Raw genomic sequence first — 24236 nt, 5'->3', positions numbered from 1 at the left:
CATACTATAACATGGATGAACCTTCAAAAGATGTTAATTGAAAGAACCCGTTTACAGATAACTACCTATGATGTGTTTCCATTCATATAAACTGCCCACAACAGGAAAAACTAGAAATAGAAATATAGAAAGCAGATTAGTTACATCCAAGGGCTGGGGTCTAACTGAACATGGAAAATGACTCCTAAAAGTATAGGGTTTCTTCTTGGAGTGTCAGAAATAATTTCAAATTAATTGTGATAAAATGATGGTTGCAACTCTCAAATAAACTTTATATCACTGAATTGTTAAACTCATTTACATGAGTAAAAGCAAGCAGTGTGAATTATATCTCATCAAAGCTATTATATTTTAAAAGAAGCAATTGAGGGATTTGGGATTATTTAAGCAATTTAATGAAGATGTATGAATAAGAATGTCAGATTATAAACAATATCCAACTGCATAAAGAAACATAACTTTGGAGTCATTTTAGTTCTAAACAGAACAAAAATGTATCACCCACATATCTACAAGTTAATATGTAAACCCAAAGTCTGAACTTTTCATGAATGTCAAATTCCTGAGATAGCCAATTACTTTTTACCCTAGAAAACTAAATGAGACATTGGTGTTTCTTGCATTTAAATGAAGCTTTAGTACAATAATAAAGAGTTATACTGTTAACCTTATTTTCTGGTTTTGAATGATTTTCTTAATAATGGCCACGATGAATACTTGCTAACTTAAAGTTAATCAGTCTATTCCTAAGAAGACATCCTTAGTTCTAGTTTTAGACCAATGAGCTCCTCACTCAGTTCCTGCAACCGAACAGTTAATCACTGCTAGTGATAGTCTTTTTCTTTTTTTATTGTTTTATTATTCATATGTGCATACAAGGCTTGGGTCATTTCTCCCCCCTGCCCCCACCCCCTCCCTTACCACCCACTCTGCCCCCTCCCTCTCCCCCCGCCCCCTCAATACCCAGCAGAAACTATTTTGCCCTTATCTCTAATTTTGTTGAAGAGAGAGTATAAGCCATAATGGGAAGGAACAAGTGTTTTTGCTGGTTGAGATAAGGATAGCTATTCTTAAAGTCAGTATTCATTCCTCCTCTTAGGTAACACTTTAGGAACATCTGACAGGATTGATTAACTAATACATAAAGACTGACTCACTGACAAAAAAATCCTATTGCATAATTAGGAGTGTCCTTATAATGTTAAAAGAGCACAAAAAGAATGTAACCCAATTAAACGCCTAAGGATTTTTCCATGAGAACACTGACGGTTTCCTGAACCCAAATTTTAGTTTCAAAATTGTACATAAAATAAGAATACAACAAGTGACACATTTTTTTAATCAAGGCAACAAATAAAATATTTAAAATTATACTATGACTCATGATTTCCTATAGTTCTCAAATGATGAGCACCCACTCCACTACTTCATATCACTGACCATAAAAATGCTTGATAATTTTTCAATGCTCTCATGATTTCAAGTATAAACCTTTCACCAAGTCCCCCAACCCCAAAACTGTAGGAGAATTTAAATTTTTAAAAGTTCATAATGATTTATTGAATGTTTTTTAAGTTAAAAGCTTATATATTTTAAAACAAATATATGTCCCTTAACATCAATGTGCTTTATCATCACATCAGGTTAAGAAATCCAACAACTGTTTTAAATGGGTAGCATTCAAAATAATTCTGGGTGTGACAGGGGAAAAGATGAGGGGGAAGGGCAGCCAAATCTCTGTGCTTAAATACTCAATAAAGTTCAGAGTGGGCATGGGTTTGAAGACCTGGCAATTTGACTAGAGTCATTCATTTGTTTAGGAAAAAAATGACTAGAAGATACATTGAGGGGAGAGTATCCAAGATGGCAACTAGAACGTAGAAGCAGACAGCATGAGCTCCATAAATCAAAAATTTTGCTGAGATGCTACAGCCATACTTGGCAGAAATAAAGCACCAAGAAGAATCAAAACTTCGACACCCTGAACCCCCAGCCTGTAAGAAGCTTCTCCATGCCACGTTACACTGAGAAAATAGGAGGGCTCCCATGCCACCAGAAGCCAGCTCCAAATCTGCTTGGGAGATGCAGACCAACAGGTGAGCAAAGATGCATCACATGGTATTCCCATAGCCACCCCTGGGATAAACCAGCATAGCCCCCTGGACAGACCAACCCCGCCATGCAAAAAAAAAAAAAAAACTGAATAATAAATAAGGAACTGAAATGGAACATGGAGCAGAGGGAGCAGGGTGCTCTGAGTACACTGGAGAAGGGGGGTGAGCAAGGAACTGATCTCCTCATGAACTTTCAGTAAACAAAGACCGGAAAGGCAGAAGGGCTGACAGTGGGCAGGTGATAAGCTGCGGCCTGAAATAAGGCAGATAGCGGTCCACAAATCTCATCACCTGGCCAGTGAGCAACATCAAAAGTCAAACGACGCTGAAAAATTGAAAACCAGTCAGCAAACCAGCATAACATGCTGACAGCAGAGAGCTAGCTGACAGATGTCTGACCTTGCCCCAGAGAAAGGGCATGAGGCAAAGAAACAAGTCCCCAATAAACCAACTTAGTGAAAAACCCAACTCCAAAGCAGGACGGCTAGTGGGCTACAGAGCTGATCTCCGGAACCTGAGGATAAGCCACACCTCACTGAGGGAGGAGCTGACTAAGGAGCTGCTGCTGAAAGACAAGAAAAAAAAAAACTGGCAGGTCTCCCCAACCACCTGGTGAGACTAAGACAGAGCTTCTGCTTAAGTGCCAACACCAGGACTGGATGCTGAAGGAGTAACACCAGAACTACTAAGACTGAAATTCTATTGTTCCTGAACCTGGAATTTTTTTGTGTTTGTTTCTGTGTTTTGTTTTGTTTCCTGTTTGTTTCTATGTGTGTCTGTCCATCTCTCCCTGTTCATTTCTTTGGTTTTGTTAGTTTTACTATTGTGAGTTAGCTAACACTAAATTACACACAGACCAGGGACAGAAACAGCATACATACACTAACCTAAAACCCAACATACCCACAAAACAAAATTAAACCAAGGGAAAGAAAACGGGTGACTGAAATCACCAATAGCCTTTCAAGAACATAGTTACACAGTACCAAGTGGAGCAATGGGAAGACAAAAAAGAAATGGAAATCATTCTCCCCCCCAAAATAATTTAATACAGGATTCAGAGGGAAATGAAGGAAGAGGATATCCAGTTCCAGACTCCAACAAAACAAAGATAAACCACACCAAGGAACCCAACAAAGTCCACAAGAACACTCTGAAAGAAACCCTGCATGTAATTACTGAAAATTTCATGGAGATGTTATTAGACATGGTAAACCAAAATGTACAGGAAGCACTCAAGAAATTCCAAGACAAAAAAAATAAAGAATATGAAAAGACACAGAAACAAATAAACTAACACAAAGGAGCCCTAAATAAACACCAAAATGAAACAGAGAACACTATAAATAGAGAGATAAATGAATTAAAGATGAAAATTGATAATATTAAAGAGGAAGTGAACCATGATATGGAAAACCACAGAAAAAAGAATGAAACAGAAATACAAAACACAATGGAAGGCCACTCCAGCAGACTAGAAAAAGTGGAAGACTGAATCTCGGAACTTGAAGATGAAATGGAAATTAAAAGAAAAACTGAAGCACTATTAGTCAAACAACTCAAGACCTGTGAAAGGAATATGCAAGAACTCACCAACTCCATCAAAAGACTAAACCCGAGAATCATGGGCAACGAAGAGGGGAGGAGGTGCAAGAAAAAGGAATTCATACTATACTCAACAAAATAATATCAGAAAATTTCTCAATATTGAAGAATATTGAGAGAAAAAACAAATAACATACAAAGGTAAATCCATCAAAATCACAGCAGATTTCTCAATGGAAACTTTAAAAGCAAGAAGAGCGTGGAGTGAGGTATTCTGGGCACTGAATGAAAATAACTTCAGCCCTAGGATACTCTACCCAGCAAAACTATCATTCAAAATAGATGGAGCAATAAAAGTCTTCCATGATAAGCAGAAACTAAAACAATATGTGACCACAAAGCCACCACTACAAAAGATTCTTCAAGGAATTCTGCACATAGATAATGAAAGCAAACAAAACAATGAAAGGACAGGCAGTACCAAACCACAGGAGAAGAAAAGGCAAGAAAGTAGAGAGTAACACTGATTCAGCTGCACACAATCAAACCCTTAAACAACAAAGACAACTAAATGACAGGAATTACCACGTACCGATCAATACTAACACTGAATGTTAACAGACTTAATTCCCCCAACAAAAGACACCATTTGGCAAACTGGATTAAAAAGGAAGATCCAACAATTTGTTGTTTACAGGAGACCCATCTCATTAACAAAAACAAGCACTTTCTTAGGGTGAAAGGCTGGAAGAAAATTTACCAAGCCAATGGCCCCCCAAAACAGGCAGGGGTAGTAATACTTATCTTGGACAAAGTACACTTCAAACTTAATTCATCAAATGAGATAAAGAAGGACACTACATACTAATAAAAGGGGAAATACAACAAAAGGAAATAACAATTATCAACCTATATGCACCCAAAGTCAACGCACCCGATTTCATCAAACATACTCTGAAGGACCTAAAAACACATATAGACTTCAACACAGTGGCAGTGGGAGATGTTAGTACTTCCCTATCACCAATAGATAGGTCATGCAAACAAAAAATCAATAAAGAAATTCTAGAATTAAATCACACCATAGATCAAATGGACCTAGCTGATGTCTACAGAATATTTCATCCAACTTCCATACAATATACATTACTTCTCATCAGCCCATGGAACTTTCTCCAAAATTTATCATATCTTAGGGCACAAAGCAAGCTCAGCAAATAAAAGAAAATAGAAATAATCCCATGGAGTCTATCTGATCACAATGCATTAAAACCAGAACTCAACAACAAAAACAACAGTAGAAAACATGCAAACAATTGGAAGCTGAACAACACATTACTCAATGACCAATGGGTCATTGATGAAATAAAAGAGGAAATTGAAAGGTTCCTGGAAGTTAATGAAAATGAAAACACGATTTACAGGAACAGAAGGGACACAGCAAAGGCAGTCATAAGAGGAAAGTTTATAGCCATGAGTGCATATATTAAAGGACAGAAAGATCTCAAATAAATGACCTAATGCTACATCTCAAACTCCTAGAAAAACAAGAACAAGAAAATCCCAAAACAAACAGAAGGAGAGACATAATAAACATAAGGGCTGAAATTAATGAAATAGAAACAAAAAAATACAAAAAAAAAAAAAAACAAAACAAAGAATCAATGAAACAAAACCTGGATCTTTGAAAAAATAAACAAGATTGACAAACCCCTGGCAAACTTGACTAAAATGAGGAGAGAAAAAAACCCAAATCAGTAAAATCAGAAATGCAAAAGGAGAGATAACAACAAACACCATGGAAATCCAGGAAATCATCAGAGACGATTTGAGAACTTACATTCCAATAAATTACAAAATCTTGAAGAAATGAACAAATTTCTGGTACTTATGACCATCCAAAACTGAACCAAAAGGATATTAATCACCTGAATAGATATATAACACAAAATGAAACTGAAGCAGCAACAAAGAGTCTCCCAAAAAAGAAAAGTCCAGGACCTGATGGATTCTTTGATGAATTCTATCAAACCTTTAATGAAGAACTGATACCAACCCTCCTTAAACTGTTCCACGAAATAGAAAGGGAAGGAAAACTGCCTAACACATTTTATGAAGCCAGTATTACACTCATTCCAAAACCAGACAAAGACACCTCCAAAATGGAGAACTATGGGCCAATCTCCTTAATGACCATTGATGCAAAAATCCTCAATAGAATGATAGAAAACTGAACCCAACAACACATTAGAAAGATCATTCACCATGCCCAAGTCGGCTTCATCCCAGAAATGCAGAGGTGGTTCAAAATACGCAAACCTATAAATGTAATACAGAACATTAACAGAAGCAAAGACAAAAACCACTTGATCATCTCAATAGATGCAGAAAAAGCCTTCAACAAGATCCAAAACCATATCATGATAAAAGCTCCAAGAAAACTAGCAATAGAAGGAAAGTACCTCAACATTGTAAAGGCAAACCTACAGTCAACATTGTACTTAATGGTGAAAAACTGAAACCATTTCCCTTAAAATCAGGAATGAGACAAAGGTGCCCACTATCCCCACTCCGATTCAACATAGTCCTGGAATTCCTAGCCAGAGCAATTAGGCAAGAAGAAGAAATAAAAGGAATAGAAATAGGTAAAGAAACTGTCAAAATATCCCTATTTGCAGACGATATGATTCTATACCTTAAAGACCCAAAAAACTCTACCCAAAACCTTGTAGATATCATAAACAGCTACAGCAAGATGGCAGGATGCAAAATCAACTTACAAAAATCATTAGTTTTTCTATACACCAATAACAAACAAACTGAAAAAGAATGTATGAAAACAATTCCACTTACAATAGCCTCAAAAAAAAAAATCAAATACCTAGGAGTAAACTTAACAAAGGATGTGAATGAACTCTACAAGGAGAACCACAAATCCCTGAAGAAAGAGATTGAGGAATACTACAGAAGGTAGAGATATCTCCCGAGCTCCTGGATTGATAGAATCAACATAGTAAAAATGTCTATACTACCAAAAGCAATCTACATGTTTAATGCAATTCCCATCAAAATCCCAATAACATTCATCACAGAGATTGAAAAATCTACCCTAAAGTTCATTTGGAAACAAGAGACCATGAAGCCAAAGCAACACTCAGCAAAAAGAACAATGCCGGAAGTATCACAATACCCAACTTCAAACTATATTACAAAGCAATAGCAATAAAAACAGCATGGTACTGGCACAAAAACAGACATGAAGACCAGTGGAACAGAATAGAGGACGCGGATATGAATCCACACAGCTATGCCCACCTTATTTTTGACAAAGATGCCAAAAACTCATGATGGAGAAAAAACAGCCTCTTCAATAAATGTTGCTGGGAAAAGTGGTTATCCATCTATAAAAAACTGAAACTAGATCCACGTTTATCACCCTGTACTAGTATCAACTCTAAATGTATCAAGGACCTTAATATCAGACCTGAAATGCTGAAGTTAGTACATGAAGGAGCAGGAAACACTCTGGAAGTAATAGATACAGGCAAGGACTTCCTCAATAGAACCCCTGCAGCTCAGCAACTAAGAGAAAGGATGGACAAATGGGACTACATAATATTAAAAAGCTTCTGCACAACAAAATAAATGGCCCCTAAACTGAAGAGACCACCCACAGAGTGGGAGAAAATATTTTCCAGTTATACATCAGACAAAGTGCTGATAACCAGAATATACAGAGAACTTAAGAAACTAAACTTTCCCAAAAATGAACCAATAAAGAAATGGGCAACTGAACTAAACAGAACTTTCTCAAAAGAAGAAATTCAAATGGCCAAAAAACACATGAAAAAATGCTCACTATCCCTGGTCATAAAAGAAATGCAAATCAAAACCACACTAAGATTCTACCTCACCCCTATTAGAATAGCTATCATCAAAAACACCATCAACAACAGGTGTTGGTGAGGATGTGGGGAAAAAGGATATCTTATACACTGCTGGTGGGAATGCAAGCTGGTACAACCACTCTGGAAAAAAATTTGGAGGCTTCTTAAAAATCTAAACATAGATCTACCATATGATCCACTCTTGGGGATATACCCAAAGGAATGTGACACAGGTTACTCCAGAGGCACCTGCACACCCAGGTTTATTGCAGCACTATTCACAATAGTCAAGTTATGGAAACAGCCAAGATGCCCCATTACTGACAAATGGATTAAGAAAATGTGGTATTTATATACAATGGAATTCTACTCAGCCATGAAGAAGAATGAAATCTTGTCATTTGCAAGTAAATGGAAGGAACTGGAGAACATCATTCTAAGCAAGGTTAGCCAGGCTCAGAAGACCAAAAATCATATGTTCTCCCTCATATGTGGACTTTAGATATAGGGCAAATGCAGCAATATTGTTGGACTTGGGTCACACACTAAGGGGAGAACACATACGGGAGGAATGGGGATAGGTAGGAAACCCATAAATTGAAAGTGTTTGATGTCCCCACTGCAGAGGAACTAATACAGAAACCTTAAAGCGAAAGAGGTCAATACGGGAAGGTGACCAGGAAGTAGTGAAAAGGTCAGGTAGAGATGAATCAACTTGGGTTATAATACACTTGTGCATGGAAGCAATGCTAGGAATCTCTCTGTATAGCTATCCTTATCTCAACTAGCAAAAACGCTTTGTCTTTCTTATTATTGCTTATGTCTTCTCTTCAACAAAATTGGAGAAAAGGGCAGAACAGGTTCTGCCTAGAAGTGAGGAGGGGGTGGGAGGAAAGAGAGGGGGTGAGGGCAGAGGGAGAAATGGCCCAAACAATGTATGCACATATGAATAAATGAATAAAAATAAATAAATAAATAAAAATTATCTTTGCCTAACTAGTTAGTATGCATATTTTAGTTATTGAATGAAATTATAGCACACAAATTACTTTAAAAATTGTTATTATTAATTGGATTAATTACATTGACTAAATACGTGAATATTGATTACTCTTAAAGTATGCCAATAATTCATCAAAATGTGTTTGCCTTTTCAGCAAGTAACATTTTTTTCTAGATAAATTACTTGTAGCTATGATGTGGAGCATTTTCAAAGCTGACTATCACCAATAAACCTAAGGAATACATCCACAAACCAATCAGAGGACCTGAGGGTGACCGTAAATATCTCCATGTACACAAAACGTGCATGCAAAGACCTGGGTCATGTGCTTATTTTATGAAATGATCTTATTTTCCATCATTTAATTACCAACATAAATCTGTGACAGCATATAAAATATTATAAGAAGTGAAAAAAAAAGATACATTGACATCTGTGCTTGAACCAAACTATGAAGAATCCTAACTGCCAAGCTAAGGGGTTCACATTTAATTGAAGCTTTTTAATACAAGGGTTCTGGAATTAAGGGATTTACTAAGAAGATTATTGAGCAGACCATGTGAAAATGCTCAGAAAGGGAAAAAGAGGGGGATTACAGAATCATGCCTAGGAAAAAGAAATCAACATGGATCACAGAAAACAAGTACAGTTGTGAACAATGATTCACCTTTACAATCCATCTCTCTCAGATAACTTTGGCAATATGGTAGATAGCTCCAGAGTTTAGAAGTCCAGGTACCCAGAATTGAAGACATTCAGAAAACTTTTAGAGAGGGAACGCCTCCTCAACTCTTTCACAGAGAGCCACAAAATCAATATCAATTCCTTCTCTCAGAGCATGTGGGATGGTTTCTTGAGTCCTCCTTCTACACAAGAGGTTGACTTCTGTGAGCTCTTCAACCTTTTTAAAGAAAAGGCTAGAAAATTTAAATTGAGAAGTGTTCTTTATAGACACCCCAATAGTCTCCTTGTAGAAAATATATACCACTTCAACTGGTTTCTTCATGATATTAAATCAGTCACAAGCATTTTAGTGTTCTGTCACGTGAAGAAAAATGCACAGATATATGTCAGAGGGATACAAATATATGATCTTTTGTGTGGTTTTCTTATGTTTACAACATGACAATTTTGATTGCTTCTTGTTTTTGGTTTTGTTTTGCTATTATTTTGTTGAGACAGTGTCTCACTATGAAGTCTAGGCTGGCTGATTGTCTCTTTCAGTAAAAACCTAAGGGATGAAATTATGTTCGCAACATTTGCCCAATAATGGCTCAGCACAAGTTCAAAACTGTGTTTGTTTTCTGTGATACCCATGCTAGTTTCCCTTTATCTCAAGAGTCTGTAATCTCCCTCAGCCATGTTCTTTTTCTACTCCTGCTCTGAAAATTTCCCCATAATTTGCTCAGATGCTATTTTCAAATAAACACAACAGTATAGGCAGTGAAAGCTTACCAGCCTTTTAGTTTACCCATATCTTACAGGTGTTTAATTTTCTATTAGTCTTTGGGGGCTTTCAACCATGTTCTTCAGCACATAACATGGGCCATTTAGGTGAGTTAATTTTAAGATAACTTTGTTTGCTTTTTGTTTTAAAATCATAATTTGAAACCACATTAGTGTCATTGCTTTATAATTTAATGATTTTTAAAATCATTATCAGGAACTGAAAAACTCACAGGCAGCTCTCCTGTCATATGGTACAAGTAATCTAACAAATAATCCCATCATATTCAGGCCCCCGTATCACTACAAGATTATCAATACATCTGGTGGATATATTTTAAAGTGTTCCTCCTTCTTCCAATGACAGTTTTCACAGTTTTCACAGATGGAAGCACCCTTCCTAGATAAACTCCAATCTGTTGCATTTAAAAAATGCTTGGGCTAAACTTCCTTAAGTTTGTATATGTGGGAAGAATGAATTAGCATTGTTTGTATATCTGGCTTGAGCTACTTAAGGGCAACTGAACTGATGTACACTGACTGGATATAAAATTCCTTTAGTGACACATGGAGAAAATAGAGTTATAAAGTGTACCCTTGGTGTCATTGTTGTCACCGTCTCTCACTATAAAACACATGGTATCATAAACAGAACACACATACTTCTCTCATACCTCATTTGTTTTGTAGGGGCAAATGAGGAAGAAGAATGGGTTTGACTAGTTTTAGTCTGAAAAAAAACTTGTCTTCATACCTTACACATACCAAATTTTAGTAAATTTTATATGATATAATTAGATTTTTATAACTATTAATTTAGCTTAACTGGGCTCAGACAAACCTAAAAATGTAAGGAAATTAACATATTGTTCTTGTGTACATATGGAAAGGCTCTGGAGTTATGCACAGGTGAACTGCTAATACCATACAAAAGTCATGTGATCTGTAGGGGGAGAAGCAGCATCTATAAGCTTCAGTATTATACTTGAGAAATGAGAGCAAAATTCCTTCTTCACTAGTCATATTTACATTATTTATTTTTGTAAAACTTGGCATCAACGAGTCCATGACATAGCATAAAATAAATTTAATGGACATAAGTCAACACTCCCCCTCTACCCCCAACTTGGCTTTTTCTCCCTAAAAAGGCTTTCATAAAGTACTAATTCTAAATTTGTGATTTTTGTCATGAAAGGAAACTCATGGTTGGAAGTAGAATAAAGCAGACAGTAAGAAAAAAAGCTGCATTGTATGCAAAGAAAAATAATCATCAATTTACTAAACCCTCAAAAAGAAATAGCATAAAGACTTAGAGATTGGAGTATAAGATTTTATATGCCACACATAAACAAAAAAGTGTCACTTCCATTCCTCTGATTGTACGTAGCCCATCTCCCATTCTCTATTTAAGAGACTTAAGAACTTATAATTTCTCCGATGAAATAGTCAAAATGACTATGTATGTGTATACATACATGCATCAATTCATCGATCATTGAATGGGTGAGTGATCTTTTGATAAGCACTAGATATGTAAGAAGAATCAGCACTTTACTTAAACAGAACAAAGCTTCATCTATAGCCAACTCCATCCTTTTCACACTTTATTGTCATTGTTCAATGAACATTTCTTTTAAAAAGCTTTGTAAGTACTTCCAGAATGTTCTTTCTTTGTATGATAGCTCTTTCATCTTTGTATTTGTAAATAGATATTTACCTTGGTTGTATGTTTTTTCTGACACATATCTTTTACTTTTTTATTTGTCAGTATCAGAGATCATGTCTAATCTATGTCCCTTGCCTGTAAGAAGGCAGCAGAATGTAATAGTAGAAAATTATCAATTAATATCCAATAAACCCATTTCTATGAAATGCAAAAGGAATAAAGCGATTCACAGTTTTTGAAGAACTAGGTAAACTCATGAGCAGCCGTATTGAAAATGTAAATATTCCTTTTATAAGAAATTTACAGAGGTTTAATTTTTCATGGGTTACTAAGAAACATGAAGAGAGAAACGCCAGAATGCAAGACCAGTTTGTTTAGTGTATACCACAGTTTTTATAATTTACTGTAATTTATAATTTAATTTACTTCATAGAGGTAGGGTGGCTTTCTGTATCCAAACACCAATGCAAACATAGAAGCAAAGATGTAAGAGCATGAAGCCAAGAAAAAGATAGAATTCCACAAGAAATATTGAAAATATCTCACAACTTCACAATCAAATGAGAATGCTTTAACTTGACAAATTAATGAAGGTAAAGTGAGATTAATATTAATAGAATTCCCCATTCACGTCTTATAATAAAAATTATTGAAAAGTTTTTCCTCTAATTATATTTTTTACTGGGATTACTTTTTATTTCAAGCAATTAAATGATACATCTTCATAAAGAAAACCAGAGTTATGGTTAAATATGATTCCTTTTACTTGAACCACCACAAGCTTGCACGCATGTGTGCACATACACACACTATCTAGATAGGTAGATAGTATATATATAAATGAGTGTGTATCTATGTTTATTATTGACCTTCACAACAAAGAATATCATATAAAAGAGTACGCCACCTTTCATGTGCTACTGACTATACATCCAATAACTTACACAACTCCCTCTCTTATTTAATTTGAAGTAGACTGGTTACTAATGTTTGGCAGTGAAAAGAAAAACTGGAGTTTTGTTGTAACTGGGGTCTTTTGTTTCAAAATTATTTGAAATGAAAAATAAAGATTCAGTCAAATTATTACATCTTCAATAATATATGTATTACCAGAATTATATATTGAAGGTACTAAACCATTGAAATAATCTCACCTCAAATAATCTAATCTCAAACAATTTAAAATGGCAAACTCAGTGATTGCTATGAAACATATGCACACATCAAGAATGTAATATGTATCCTGTATCCACCAGGCATAAATAGATCTCTCAAAAAGTTTCCATGACAAGTATATAAACCTGTTTTTAACGTCCACATATACCATACAGTTGGAATTCACGCCATTAAAGTAGACTAACTTTTTTCTTATATACTAAGAAAAATCAGACAATTTGGAGGATTTGCAATTTGTTGACAAGACTATGAGAGAGTTCATATGACAGTGTGATATGTAGAGACGGTTATTATTCAGTGGGTACAAAAAGATTTCTCAAACCCCCTATACATTAACTTAAACCCATTACTACTTTTAAAAATATAATTAGTGTTCATTGTAATAATATACTTTATATTCTTTAATTGATCAAAGTCGTTTTCAGAAATCTAAACTCAAATTTATTTAACACACAGTCTATTGGATAATATATTTTACCTGACATTCCAGATGTTAAAGCACGTATACAGTTTTGCTATGGTAGCAAATATGTAATTTGTTTATCCCTTTTATTTGAACACTGATTCCTAGCAATGCTTTATTCATATAGCTAGTGCAGGATGATGCAGAGAAAGTCACACTGCACATGAATTCTTGAAAATACAGTTACAGGAGCAAGCAGCTGTGTGATCTAAAGTAAATTACTAATCTTTACTCTGGATTTCAAATTTCTTTTCTATACAATGAGATAACTAATTAGGTTAAAATTCCTTTTTGCCTAGATTGCTTTTTTATTTATTAATATTAGAAAATATTCTAAGCAATATCTTATGGGTTTTTTTCACATTTTTATTAGAATATATTAGCTGTGCAGGGGTTTCATTGTGATATCATTTCCATATATGATTTATAATGTTCTTGGTTAGACTCACCCCCCCCCATCATTCTCCCCCATCTCCTCCCACTCCTAAACATAGTTTCAGGGGTTTCATCACCTTATTTTCATACATGTTTACAAGGAACATGGGATGAATTTGCTCTCCTTCACCATCTCTGTTCACCTTCCCCTAGAAGACCCTGAACAGGACTGTTTTACATTCATGTCCTTCATTTTCTAAGTGTATATTAATTTTATACACATTTTTTCTTTGTCTTGAGGTTACTATATATTACATATATATCACTAAGCTGTTTTAAAAGTAATTCAAAATTTTTAAGAAAAATAATTAAAACAGTGTATGCTTAAGTTTTTCAATACATACACACAACCAGAAACAATATGGTGTTACTTGATTCATACAAAAGTAGGTTCAAATGCACAATGAAAATTCTCTCTCATTTACAGTGACTTGCTTTCAGATCCCATATTGCTAACACATTAAAATTTACAACTGATTAACATTTGCTTTGAGTTACAAAAGTCTTTCCAGATTTAACCATTACCTATTTAAAGATAGGTATTAACTAATTAAAACCAAAACATAACTTTTTAAAAATCTCAAAAATAAATACTACAAAGAAAACAAGCAAGAGTTTACATAAGCATGAGTGATTCAATAGTCAAAGTTACATCCATCTATATTTTCCTAAACAATTTTTAAAATGTGACATTTTGAAAATGGTACCCCCATGTTTCATCTTTAACATTAGTAAGTTCAGCATACCAGGATTTACCAGATTCATTACTGCAAACTTAAATATTAAAATTAGAGACTGAGTTCTGGAAAATTCAATTAATACTTACATCAGCTGATAAATGAGTGAGACAAAGAATGCATACATTTGCATTAATAACTTGAAATTAGTATTTTGTTATAGTCTGAACACAATACTCAATAACTATTTTGAAGTGTAATTTTTCAGTTTACAAATCTAGTTTTATTTTTAGAGAAAAGCTGGACTATTCTGAAAATAAGTATAATATCAGGGGATGGTTGTTGTCAATGATAAGATATATTTCACACAGCACAGTAATGAAAACAATGTGTTCTCATAGATAGATCAATAGACAGATAAGAGAAATAGAGAATTTAAAATACATCAAAATAAGTATCAAATTAAGTGTGTGACCATGGTAGCATTTCATTAGTGAGGAAATACATAAGAAACATACTAGGCATTTGGGAGAAAAACTGGATCTTTCTCTCTTCACATAAAAATAAAATTTAGTGCAGGACCTGCCATATTTTAACTCCAAAATCCTCTTTGCTTAACTTTATTTTACCACTGGATTTTAATGTATTATTTTTAATATAAAACACATTTGTTCACTGCAAGAAGTAAAATAATATGGGTATTTGTAAAGTAAATGTTAACAATTCACTTTATCTTTCACCAACTTTAGTTAACTAAAGAAACTAAAGTTAAATTATATACTTGGGCACTATAGTTTAGGCCAAGACTGGAATTTTATTTTTTTAGAAACACTAAGCAACATCTTGTTTTTAATTTAAGAAGAAAACCTTTCTAATCAATAAATATCATAAAGAATTTTAAGAATAGCCTTATAGCTATTCAGTAATGCTTTGATTAACACAGATATTAACACTTGACTTGAAATAAGCATGGAAAATAATTTTCCATTGGTATCACATTTAGTGTCTATTATTTAGTATTTGGAAATTTAGTCTGATGTGTACATTAGGAGACAAGATAGGTGATTGTAAAAGTCAAAATTATTAAGGGACTGCTGACAAAAGAGCCATTCATTTTCCATTAAATTGAAATATCATCTTTTATGCTGTATTACCTTTTTTGTATTTGCTTTAAAAATTTTTTTTTATTATTCATTTATTCACATGTGCATACATTGTTTGGGTCATTTCTCCCCCCACCTTTTCCCCCCTCCCCCCACTCTCTCCACCCCCCTCACTTCCAGGCAGAACCTGTTCTGCCCCATCTCTAATTTTGTTGAAGAGAAGACATAAGCATAATAAGGAAGACAAAGCATTTTTGCTAGTTGAGTTAAGGATAGCTATACAGAAAGATTCCTAGCATTGCTTTCATGTACAAATGTGTTACAACCCAAGTTGATTCATCTCTAACTGATCTTTACACTGGTTCCTGATCCCCGTCTCATGTTAACCTCTGTTTGTTTTTATTTAATTGACTTTCATCTATTCCAGAAATGCGTGTTGTATCAACACTATAGTGTCTTAATTACAGTAGCTTTATGTCAAAATTGATTAGGGCAAATTTTTTTGTCTTTATATTATTTAAGTTTCCTTTTTCCACACAATTCTCCAATTAATACTCTAAAATTGTCCCACAAAAATATGGTTTCTAAATATCAACGTAGACTACTAACTACTTCTTTTGAATATTTATTGCACTTTTCTGTGTGAATTAAGAAATTATGTATGAATTTTGTTATTTAAAAAATTAAAATTCTTGTAAAACACTTTCTAAAAAGTCATCTTGAATAAGTCCTTGAATTACATGTCCAAGGCCAAGGATGACAGGAAGTAAGTAGGGCAGAGAAAGGAGGGAATCACAGAGACATTGGTTAAATCAGGTGACATTTTCAGGATGTGAGAGCATAGGATATAGAAGGAAAGCTCAAGGTCAACCCTAAATTTGTGTCTAATATAAAATTCTACCATAAAGCTAGGATTTTACATGAGCCTATGTCACCAAAAATATAAATATATCAGCTCTCTCACCTGAACTTACAAAGACACTTTCCTGTCTTAAATTGTAACTAAGCAAAGAGTGGGGAAATGATCTCTTTGGCAAATTCATAATAATCCAGCCCTCTAGCATATTTTGGCTTAATTCCCCAAACCCGGCTGAGTTGAAAAAAACAGCAAGCAGGGAGTTTATTTGAAGATAGTTCCAGAAAACTGATGGTACAGCTACTGCTTGACAGAAGCAAATGCAAATCCTTTCTGAAGAAGGATGCACTTGTCACAGTCATCACAGAATTTCCACCAACAGAGCTTCAAAGAAAATGAATAGAATTTAAAAAAAAAAGTCTCACACATACAAGGAAAGGCAATACTCTGAGTGGATCCAGTAGACAGCACAAAAGGTACAATCAGAAACGCCAGACAGTGGAACTCTGGCATGAAAATTAATACTTTTATATGTTTTGAGAAGTGATACCTTAGAAGAAATGAATTAAAAATCTGGGAGATTGAAAGCAAGCATAAAGAACAGGAAAGTTTCCAAATGGAAATTCCAAGATTAAAAAAGTGGCAAAAAAGGGAAAATCTGAATAAAGATAACCCAACATTAACGAAAGAAAGCTTCAATCATAATCCCATCAAGCTTTAAAAGGAACAAGGTGTGCATAAAACAAAAATCCTTTGGAATGGGAAATAAGCAATCAGAATTAAGGTACCTTACCCTGTGACAAAAGACCCACTTGGATTAACACCCTAAATTACTCAAAGCCATCACATGTCCTCAAAACTAGTAGCTCATCCTTCATGTACATTGGCAGGTGAGTTTAGAGACACGGACTTAAACCATGTGACACATGGTGCATAGGAGAGTGGCTAGGTACTCTACAGGAGCTAACAGAGAGGAGAAAGCCTTAGACAAAAAGCTTCTTTCTCTTAAAACAGCCTTGGTAAGCTTCTGTCAGTACTGTTGAAATGGATAGAGTCACTCACAGTTGCAGAGTTCCTAAAAATACAGATGAGTCAACTGGCCTTGTGTACCACAGGAAGTCTGAAATCTCATCTCTATTCTTTGTTTTATATATGTAAAACAGTTATGTCTTAAAAAGCTACTAGGTGTTAAATTATGAACTTCCTAATTTTTGTCTGCTTTAATTCTCTAATATAACAGGGGGAAAAGCCCAATCAGTTTATATAATGCATTGTGTATTCGGACATTAGTTTTTAGGAGGAACACAATTTTTGATCAAGCAATTAATATAATTACACCTTAGCTTTTAGAAAATTATTCTGGAAGTGATCAGCATTTTGTTTGCATAAGTGGGAACCATTTTGCCATTGAAAGAATGATAGAGAGTAGAAAATACTGAGACACAATGCAGCTGCGTATGAAGACAGTACAACGAAATGCATTGAAAGATGTCACATAACAGGGGAGCAGGGTGATAAAGAAAGAATGTGATAAAGGAGGTTAACCTGATTAAAGTGTGATGTATGTGCTATATACATGTGTGGAATACCAACCACAAATCTCCTTACACTATCAAGATACACTTAAAAAATGAAGGATTAGAAGGTAAAACAGATCCTGTCGGAGGGAGGGCACCAGTGTGGGGGAAATGGGTAAACAGAGAAGGAGGGCAAATATGGTAGGTGTACTTTGTACACATGTATGAAAACAGAACAATGAAACATGTTGACATTGTTCTAAGAATAGGTGAGAGGAGATGAAAAAGAATGATGGAGGGGGGAAATTTAATTTAGATATATTATAAGCACTTACATAAATGTCACAATGTATCCCCCTGTACAGATATTGTATGCCAATAAATAAAAAGAAAGTGAAATGCAAATCCAAAAAGAGAATGTACGAATCTGTTGACACACTTCTGCCACTCTGCTTTGTAACACTTGTGTAATACATACATACACACATATATCACACAAACGTGCATTATCACGTCACTTTTTCAAAGACATACAAATATTGTCAATGGTATTTGTCAAGAAATTCTGCTAATTAGACTTTTCCTCTGATTTCTAGTTATTTCCAGTAGGGATCTATTGAAAAGAAAAGCTTTTATTTTACATTCAGTCATTTAAGTAAGCTTTTCTCTGATGTGTATTATTAAATTTGTATATATATAAAAGCCACAGAAATCTCAGTACACAATTCCTACAAAAATATGCAAATTAATGGAAAAAATCAGTATTTTACAACTTAATTAATAGCTTCAGAAAGAGAACATATCACTATTGTTTAAAATGAAGAGTGACTAAGTCAAGAAACACTTTTAAAAGCACGCTTCCTTCCACAACATGTATAGATTGACTTCATGTATTCTTATATAAAGTAGTGTTTCCTAAAAGGAAAACCAGTATTCACAGCTTAATGACTGAAAGGTGCTCTTCCAACTGAGAGATACAGATGCAAACAAAAGTCTGCACAAAAGCAACAGAGAAAAACTGACCAAAGAGGTACAATGGATTCAGTGTACCTTTCGAAACTCAAGCTGTCATCCAGTTTGTAAGAAAATAAGGAATGGAAGTATTGGCCTAAACTCCACTGAATCACAGAAGCCTTGCACAATACAGCACAAGTGACATCTTTTTCTCAACGAGGCACCAGGCTCATTGAGCCAGGTGATTCAATGACCCTCTCAACCTGGGGACAACCCCCCTCCTGGGTGGAGGTCCACAGGCAGAGCAGTATGGGCAGCTACATTGTACACAGTCAGTAAATATCTAAGAGGGGAAGGCTTCAAAGATCATGATCCTTGATCTTTTATGATTGCTACAGTGATTCTTCAATAAAACATTACTTGCAATCATTTCTTAAATGACTGACAAAAGATTACATTTTCAATTAAATATCTTCAATTGTCTTACATTCATATGGAAATCTGTTTAAATTAATTCCTAAGCACAATGCTTCATTAGGTGGTACAGAATATGGGCAAATTAATGAAATTGAAAGAGGTTTTTCTAAAACAGAGATAACACTGATGTTGCATAGATATTTTATAAACTCTTCAAAGAATATCATTTCTGGGTTTTTTGGGTCACTTTTCCTATAAATTTGTTTAGACCTTGCATAAATGGAATGTATGCCAATTCGAATCACTCATAAATTTAGGAGTGAATGGGGGAAATCTGGTTGGCATTATATTCCAAGGTGCCCCAACTAGCTTCTCATGGTTGAGGTCAGGATTGTTCACTCAGATGTGTTTTTAGCCAAACACTTTAAACTTCAAACTTTCAACGTTTTAATTTCTTTTCTGATTGGGATCATTATTAAACAAATACTATGTCATGTACATTTCACATAATTTTTTAGGACTTTTGTCATGATATTTGGCATTCTATGAAATTACTAAATGAGATCTCTTTTCAGAATTCATCTTCTAAATTACAAGACAATCACAAAATACTGCTGGCTTATAGGATTTTGCCCCAAACACTGAACATGTTATTCTAATGTTTCACAACCTAATACCAACATCATTTTCTTGTTTCTCTCCCACCACTCTTTTCCACATAATCCAGGCTCTCTCCTACCAACACTGAACCCATTACATTTCCCCAAAAACCCATGTACAGGTTCACATTCCTGAGTTTTCACTCTGAATATCCTTCTTGGGTTACCTGGATTGCAGCACCAATCCCAGTGAATTATAATAAATAAGTTTTTAAAAAATGTATTGTTTTTATGCTTAATTATGAACTTCTGGAGGATAGGGTCATAACAAAGATACTGTCTTACTTATCCAGTTGCCAGCAGAATGTTTGGCAAACAGCAGTCATTCAATAATAACCTCAGCAACAATGGTATCCACTTCTAGAGTATTAACCATTTTAAATGAACAGGGAAATTAATGATTTCACAGTGAAAAAATATCTGTGAAGTAATTACTACCTTAGGTATTTTCATATACAAGTATTACTCATGCCATAGCAACTTTGTAAGACAGATGTTCATTTTCATGTAATTTTCCCGGGGTTCATAATAAGTAGTCAATCTAAAACTTCAACTCAGGCTTCAACTCCTAACCAATCTGACCAGGAAGATTTATGTCATGTCCTCAAACCTAAGCAATAACTGTTAATTCTTTCACCATCTTAAAGTCACATAAATTGCCTGTCATTTTCTCTTAAAATATTTGTTTTAATGATTGACATACTGAGAAATTATTTTTATATCTACAAAGGTCACTGGTTGTTGAAGAAGGACTTCATGGATCTTTACAGCATTGTAGAAAACTAGAACTGAGCCTTGTAAAAGAAGGATTCTCTGAAGCATTATGGACAGTCTTCAATTTTTGCTCATTTGTTAAAGGATGACACTAGGCCAAAAGCTTTCAATGCACTTTTCACAAAGACAATAACTACTTTAATTACTGTTAATTATTCAACCAATCAACCATTCACTTAGTGAATGAAAACTGGGCTAAGTCTTACATTGATTAAAAAAAAAAAAAACCAAAGATTAAAATTCTCTTTATTCTACTAATGCCTATAAAACTTGTTTTCTGTTCTTTTTTAAAGGTACAACTCCATCAGTCTTGAAGAAACACTTCAAATCTTGAACAAATTAACTGAATTTCAGAAACAAGAGAAAGTTTATTCCCTTCACCTACCTCAGCATCAGACTCTGTACCGAAGCACATTTTAAAGCAAAGATATTTTGCAAGTTTGAAATATATTTTGATGATTCATGACAATTCCTATCTTTTGCAAGCATAAGCTAGGTTCACTTATGTCAATGTATGCCATATATTAAAAAATATTAATTTCAACATGAACTATTGTTTAAGACAAAATGCAATGAATACATGCTTTCACAACAATCAAGTCACAAGTTGGAGGAGCATCAGCAGTAAGTAACGTGTTCCACATTTTCAAATGCCTACAGATAACACATTTTTTGAATGTTTTAACCAAATTTATTAAGAAAAGCTTTATGCTTTAGCAAAATAAAAATAGCTGGTACCAGTGGCACACACCTATGGTCCTAGATACTCGAGAGGTTAAGATATGGAAGATCACTGTTCCAGGCAGGCTGGGGCAAAACATTTGTGAGACCCCATCTCAACCAGCATACCTGTCATCCCAGTGATGATATCCCAGGAAGCGTAAAACAGGAGGATCACAGTCCAAGCTGTCCTGGGCAAAAAAATGAGCCCTTATCTCCAAAATAACAGAGTGGAAGGGAATGGAAGGGCAATGCAAACCTGAGTTGTAATATTCCTTTTTTCTTTGGTGCCATAAATATGACTCAAGAAGTAGAGTGCCTGCTTAGCAAGCACAAAGCCCTGAATTCAAATGCCAGTACTGCCTAGACAACAACAACTACAACAAAACAAGGCAATAAAAGAGTTCAAGATCAACTGCTGTTGTTAAATTTTATTTGCTAAACCTTGTTTAAAACTTACCTTGTTTGCAATACTTGTGATGAATGACTTAACATCTAGGTTTGTTGGACAGCTCTTCTGACAGGGGGCATCTGCACACTTCAAGCATCTGAGGAAGAAAATAACTGTGTTAAGATAACTACAAAGTAACCGACATAATCTCCTACAGCTACATCCATCAGGATGGAGTTAACAACTACTAAGTATAAATAAAATTATAGTATTTTAAGATACAAAACATTAAGCAAAAAGTATACGCTATACCTGTGTTTCACCCTTTGATGATGAGATCGGTAAAGCAACCCCACTCAAACTGCTCATCCTCTGAGTGTGTCACATAGGTTTTAAGAGGACCATACTTAAGACACATCACTCACTCCTTTCCCATACAGTCCTGTTTTGATCTCTCACAACACTGCCAATGATGAGAACATGTGATATGAAGTTTGCGTGCTTGAGACAACAAGTCAAAGAGAAAGTCTCTTATTTTACTAATAACAATTTTCTCTCTTCACTCCCACTTTTGTACCTTTTCTCCCCCTCTCCCTCTTCCATTTTCTGATGCTCTTCAATCTATAGTTCGTTCCCATAACAAACTGGCTCTGCAGCAGTTACTTCAAAACAGCCCACATTCAGCCCTTCTAGGACAAAAGCATTTACTGCCTTCAGCTAAAAGAAGAGGAACTCAAATAAGGTCATGGCCCTGTTTCTAGTGGCATCCCTTATCCAATTACAGGGTGGTCAGAGATCCATACCCATCATCCCCATTTGGGGATCTGGTATGAGAGATCCACTGAAATCTTTGTTGTAACTCTGCCCAATTCTACTTCCTTCACTCCTATCAGATGTGATAAAGTTCCTGTATTCCAATCTCATCTTAGAATCTTCTTCCTGGGGAACTGAGCAAAACATGCTTAGACTTTAGCACATCTAAGAACCACCTGGGATGCTTGGTAAAGGTCAAGCATTCCACAGAGGTGCCCCTGAGGGGTCTGAGCTATTGCTCTGAGAATCTGCATTTTGAGCAAAAGCCTCTGAGGTGATTCTGATACACCTGGCTGGAACCACACTGTGAGAACTGTAATGCTACATAATTACTACTTCAGGACAATTGTTATCACATCCTTCAGGATGGGATGGCTAGAACCATCCTTAATTTGTACATCATGTTTGTGAGTATTCATTTACTCTTTGATATTAAATAGTAACTGATGCCCCGTGCTATGGTTTGGGGCTGCCTATCAAGTGTTCAAGCATTGGGAGCTTCAGCTTCAGTTGAAGGGTGTTGAGGGGTGATGTGGACCTTTAAGAGAGAAAGCCTGGTAGGAAGTAATTAGTTCATTAGGACTCTGGTCTCAGAAAGAATTGATGTAGTTCTTGTGAGATCCTGTTAGTTTTTACAAGAGGATTGTTACAAAAACCATAAGCCTGGCCCCTTTCCTGAGTTCCCTCTGGCTTTCTGTCTTCCGTGTGATCTCTCCTTCTCACATATGCTCCCACTGTGATGGCATCCACCATAAGGTCCTTTGTACAGCTGGCACCTTGTTATTTGGACTTTTAGCCTCCCAAACTGTGAGCTAAATAAGCTTTTATTGTCTATAAATTATTCATTTTCAGGTATTTTCTTATACTAACAGAAAGGAGACTCCTGCATCTTGTTATATAGTAGAACTTAGGATAAGAGAATATAAAATAATGGACAGACTACCTTGGTTCTGCTTTCATGAAACTCACAGTTTGGAGGCACACAGAGGCATCAGTGTTCAGTGCAAACTTTCATGAAAGATAGCATGCCAAGAAAACACACAGGAGGGAAAACAGTCCTTGATGGAGAGTCAGGAAATGCTGGTTGAGTGGACATTAGGAAGCAAATGATGACAGAATCTGAAGTGAAAGGGGAAGTTAAGAGAATGATTCAGAAATAGAAACTGTCAGGGCTCAGAAATGAAAGAGCATACCAGGCTAGGGAACCCATAGAATTTAGTCTAAGGCAAGTGTGAGTTTAGAGAGAAACTAAGCCAGAGATATACAATTTAGGAAAAAAGGCACCTGTCATGTGTTTCAAAAGACCAGAGTCCTCCAAGAATTTCACTGAGATTGAGTCCTACGTTATTCAGTGACAAAGACGACTAACAAACTCATTTTCTGTCCACTTCCATGTGTAAAGACCTTGGTTCACTTCCTGCAAGAAAACAAAAGCAGTCTCCTTGTCATTCTTTTGTAAGAGAGTCCTCTTCATTGTCTGAACCAATTTCTCAGAACCTAATTAATATCTTGTTTTTAAATCTGATCTCCTTTCTCTGGCTTGTGCCCTTAGCCTTCTCTCTAAATTAAATTTTACACAATGAGCACCGAAGGCTTTTCATAATCAATTGTCCTCTCTGA

At 35.2% G+C, this 24236-nt stretch overlaps 1 protein-coding gene across 4 annotated transcripts in view; it reads right to left on the bottom strand.

Annotated features, from left to right (window-relative positions):
• Positions 1-24236, bottom strand: part of Dpyd (dihydropyrimidine dehydrogenase) — a 798376-nt gene that overhangs the window by 602710 nt on the left and 171430 nt on the right. For 3 of the 4 annotated variants that reach the window (XM_074050934.1, XM_074050937.1, XM_074050935.1), the window contains exon 4: positions 21873-21960. In XM_074050934.1, coding sequence (XP_073907035.1) covers positions 21873-21960 — 88 coding nt within the window. Of the gene's footprint in view, positions 1-21872; positions 21961-23900; positions 24041-24236 lie in introns of those variants that run through there. The other variant, XM_020161557.2, reaches the window with a different exon arrangement.

Source organism: Castor canadensis, chromosome 12 (assembly GCF_047511655.1).
Source record: "Castor canadensis chromosome 12, mCasCan1.hap1v2, whole genome shotgun sequence".
NCBI classification, from domain to species: Eukaryota; Metazoa; Chordata; class Mammalia; order Rodentia; family Castoridae; genus Castor; species Castor canadensis.
The sequence above is the reverse complement of the archived record's forward strand: the minus strand, read 5'-3'. Positions and strand labels throughout refer to the sequence as shown.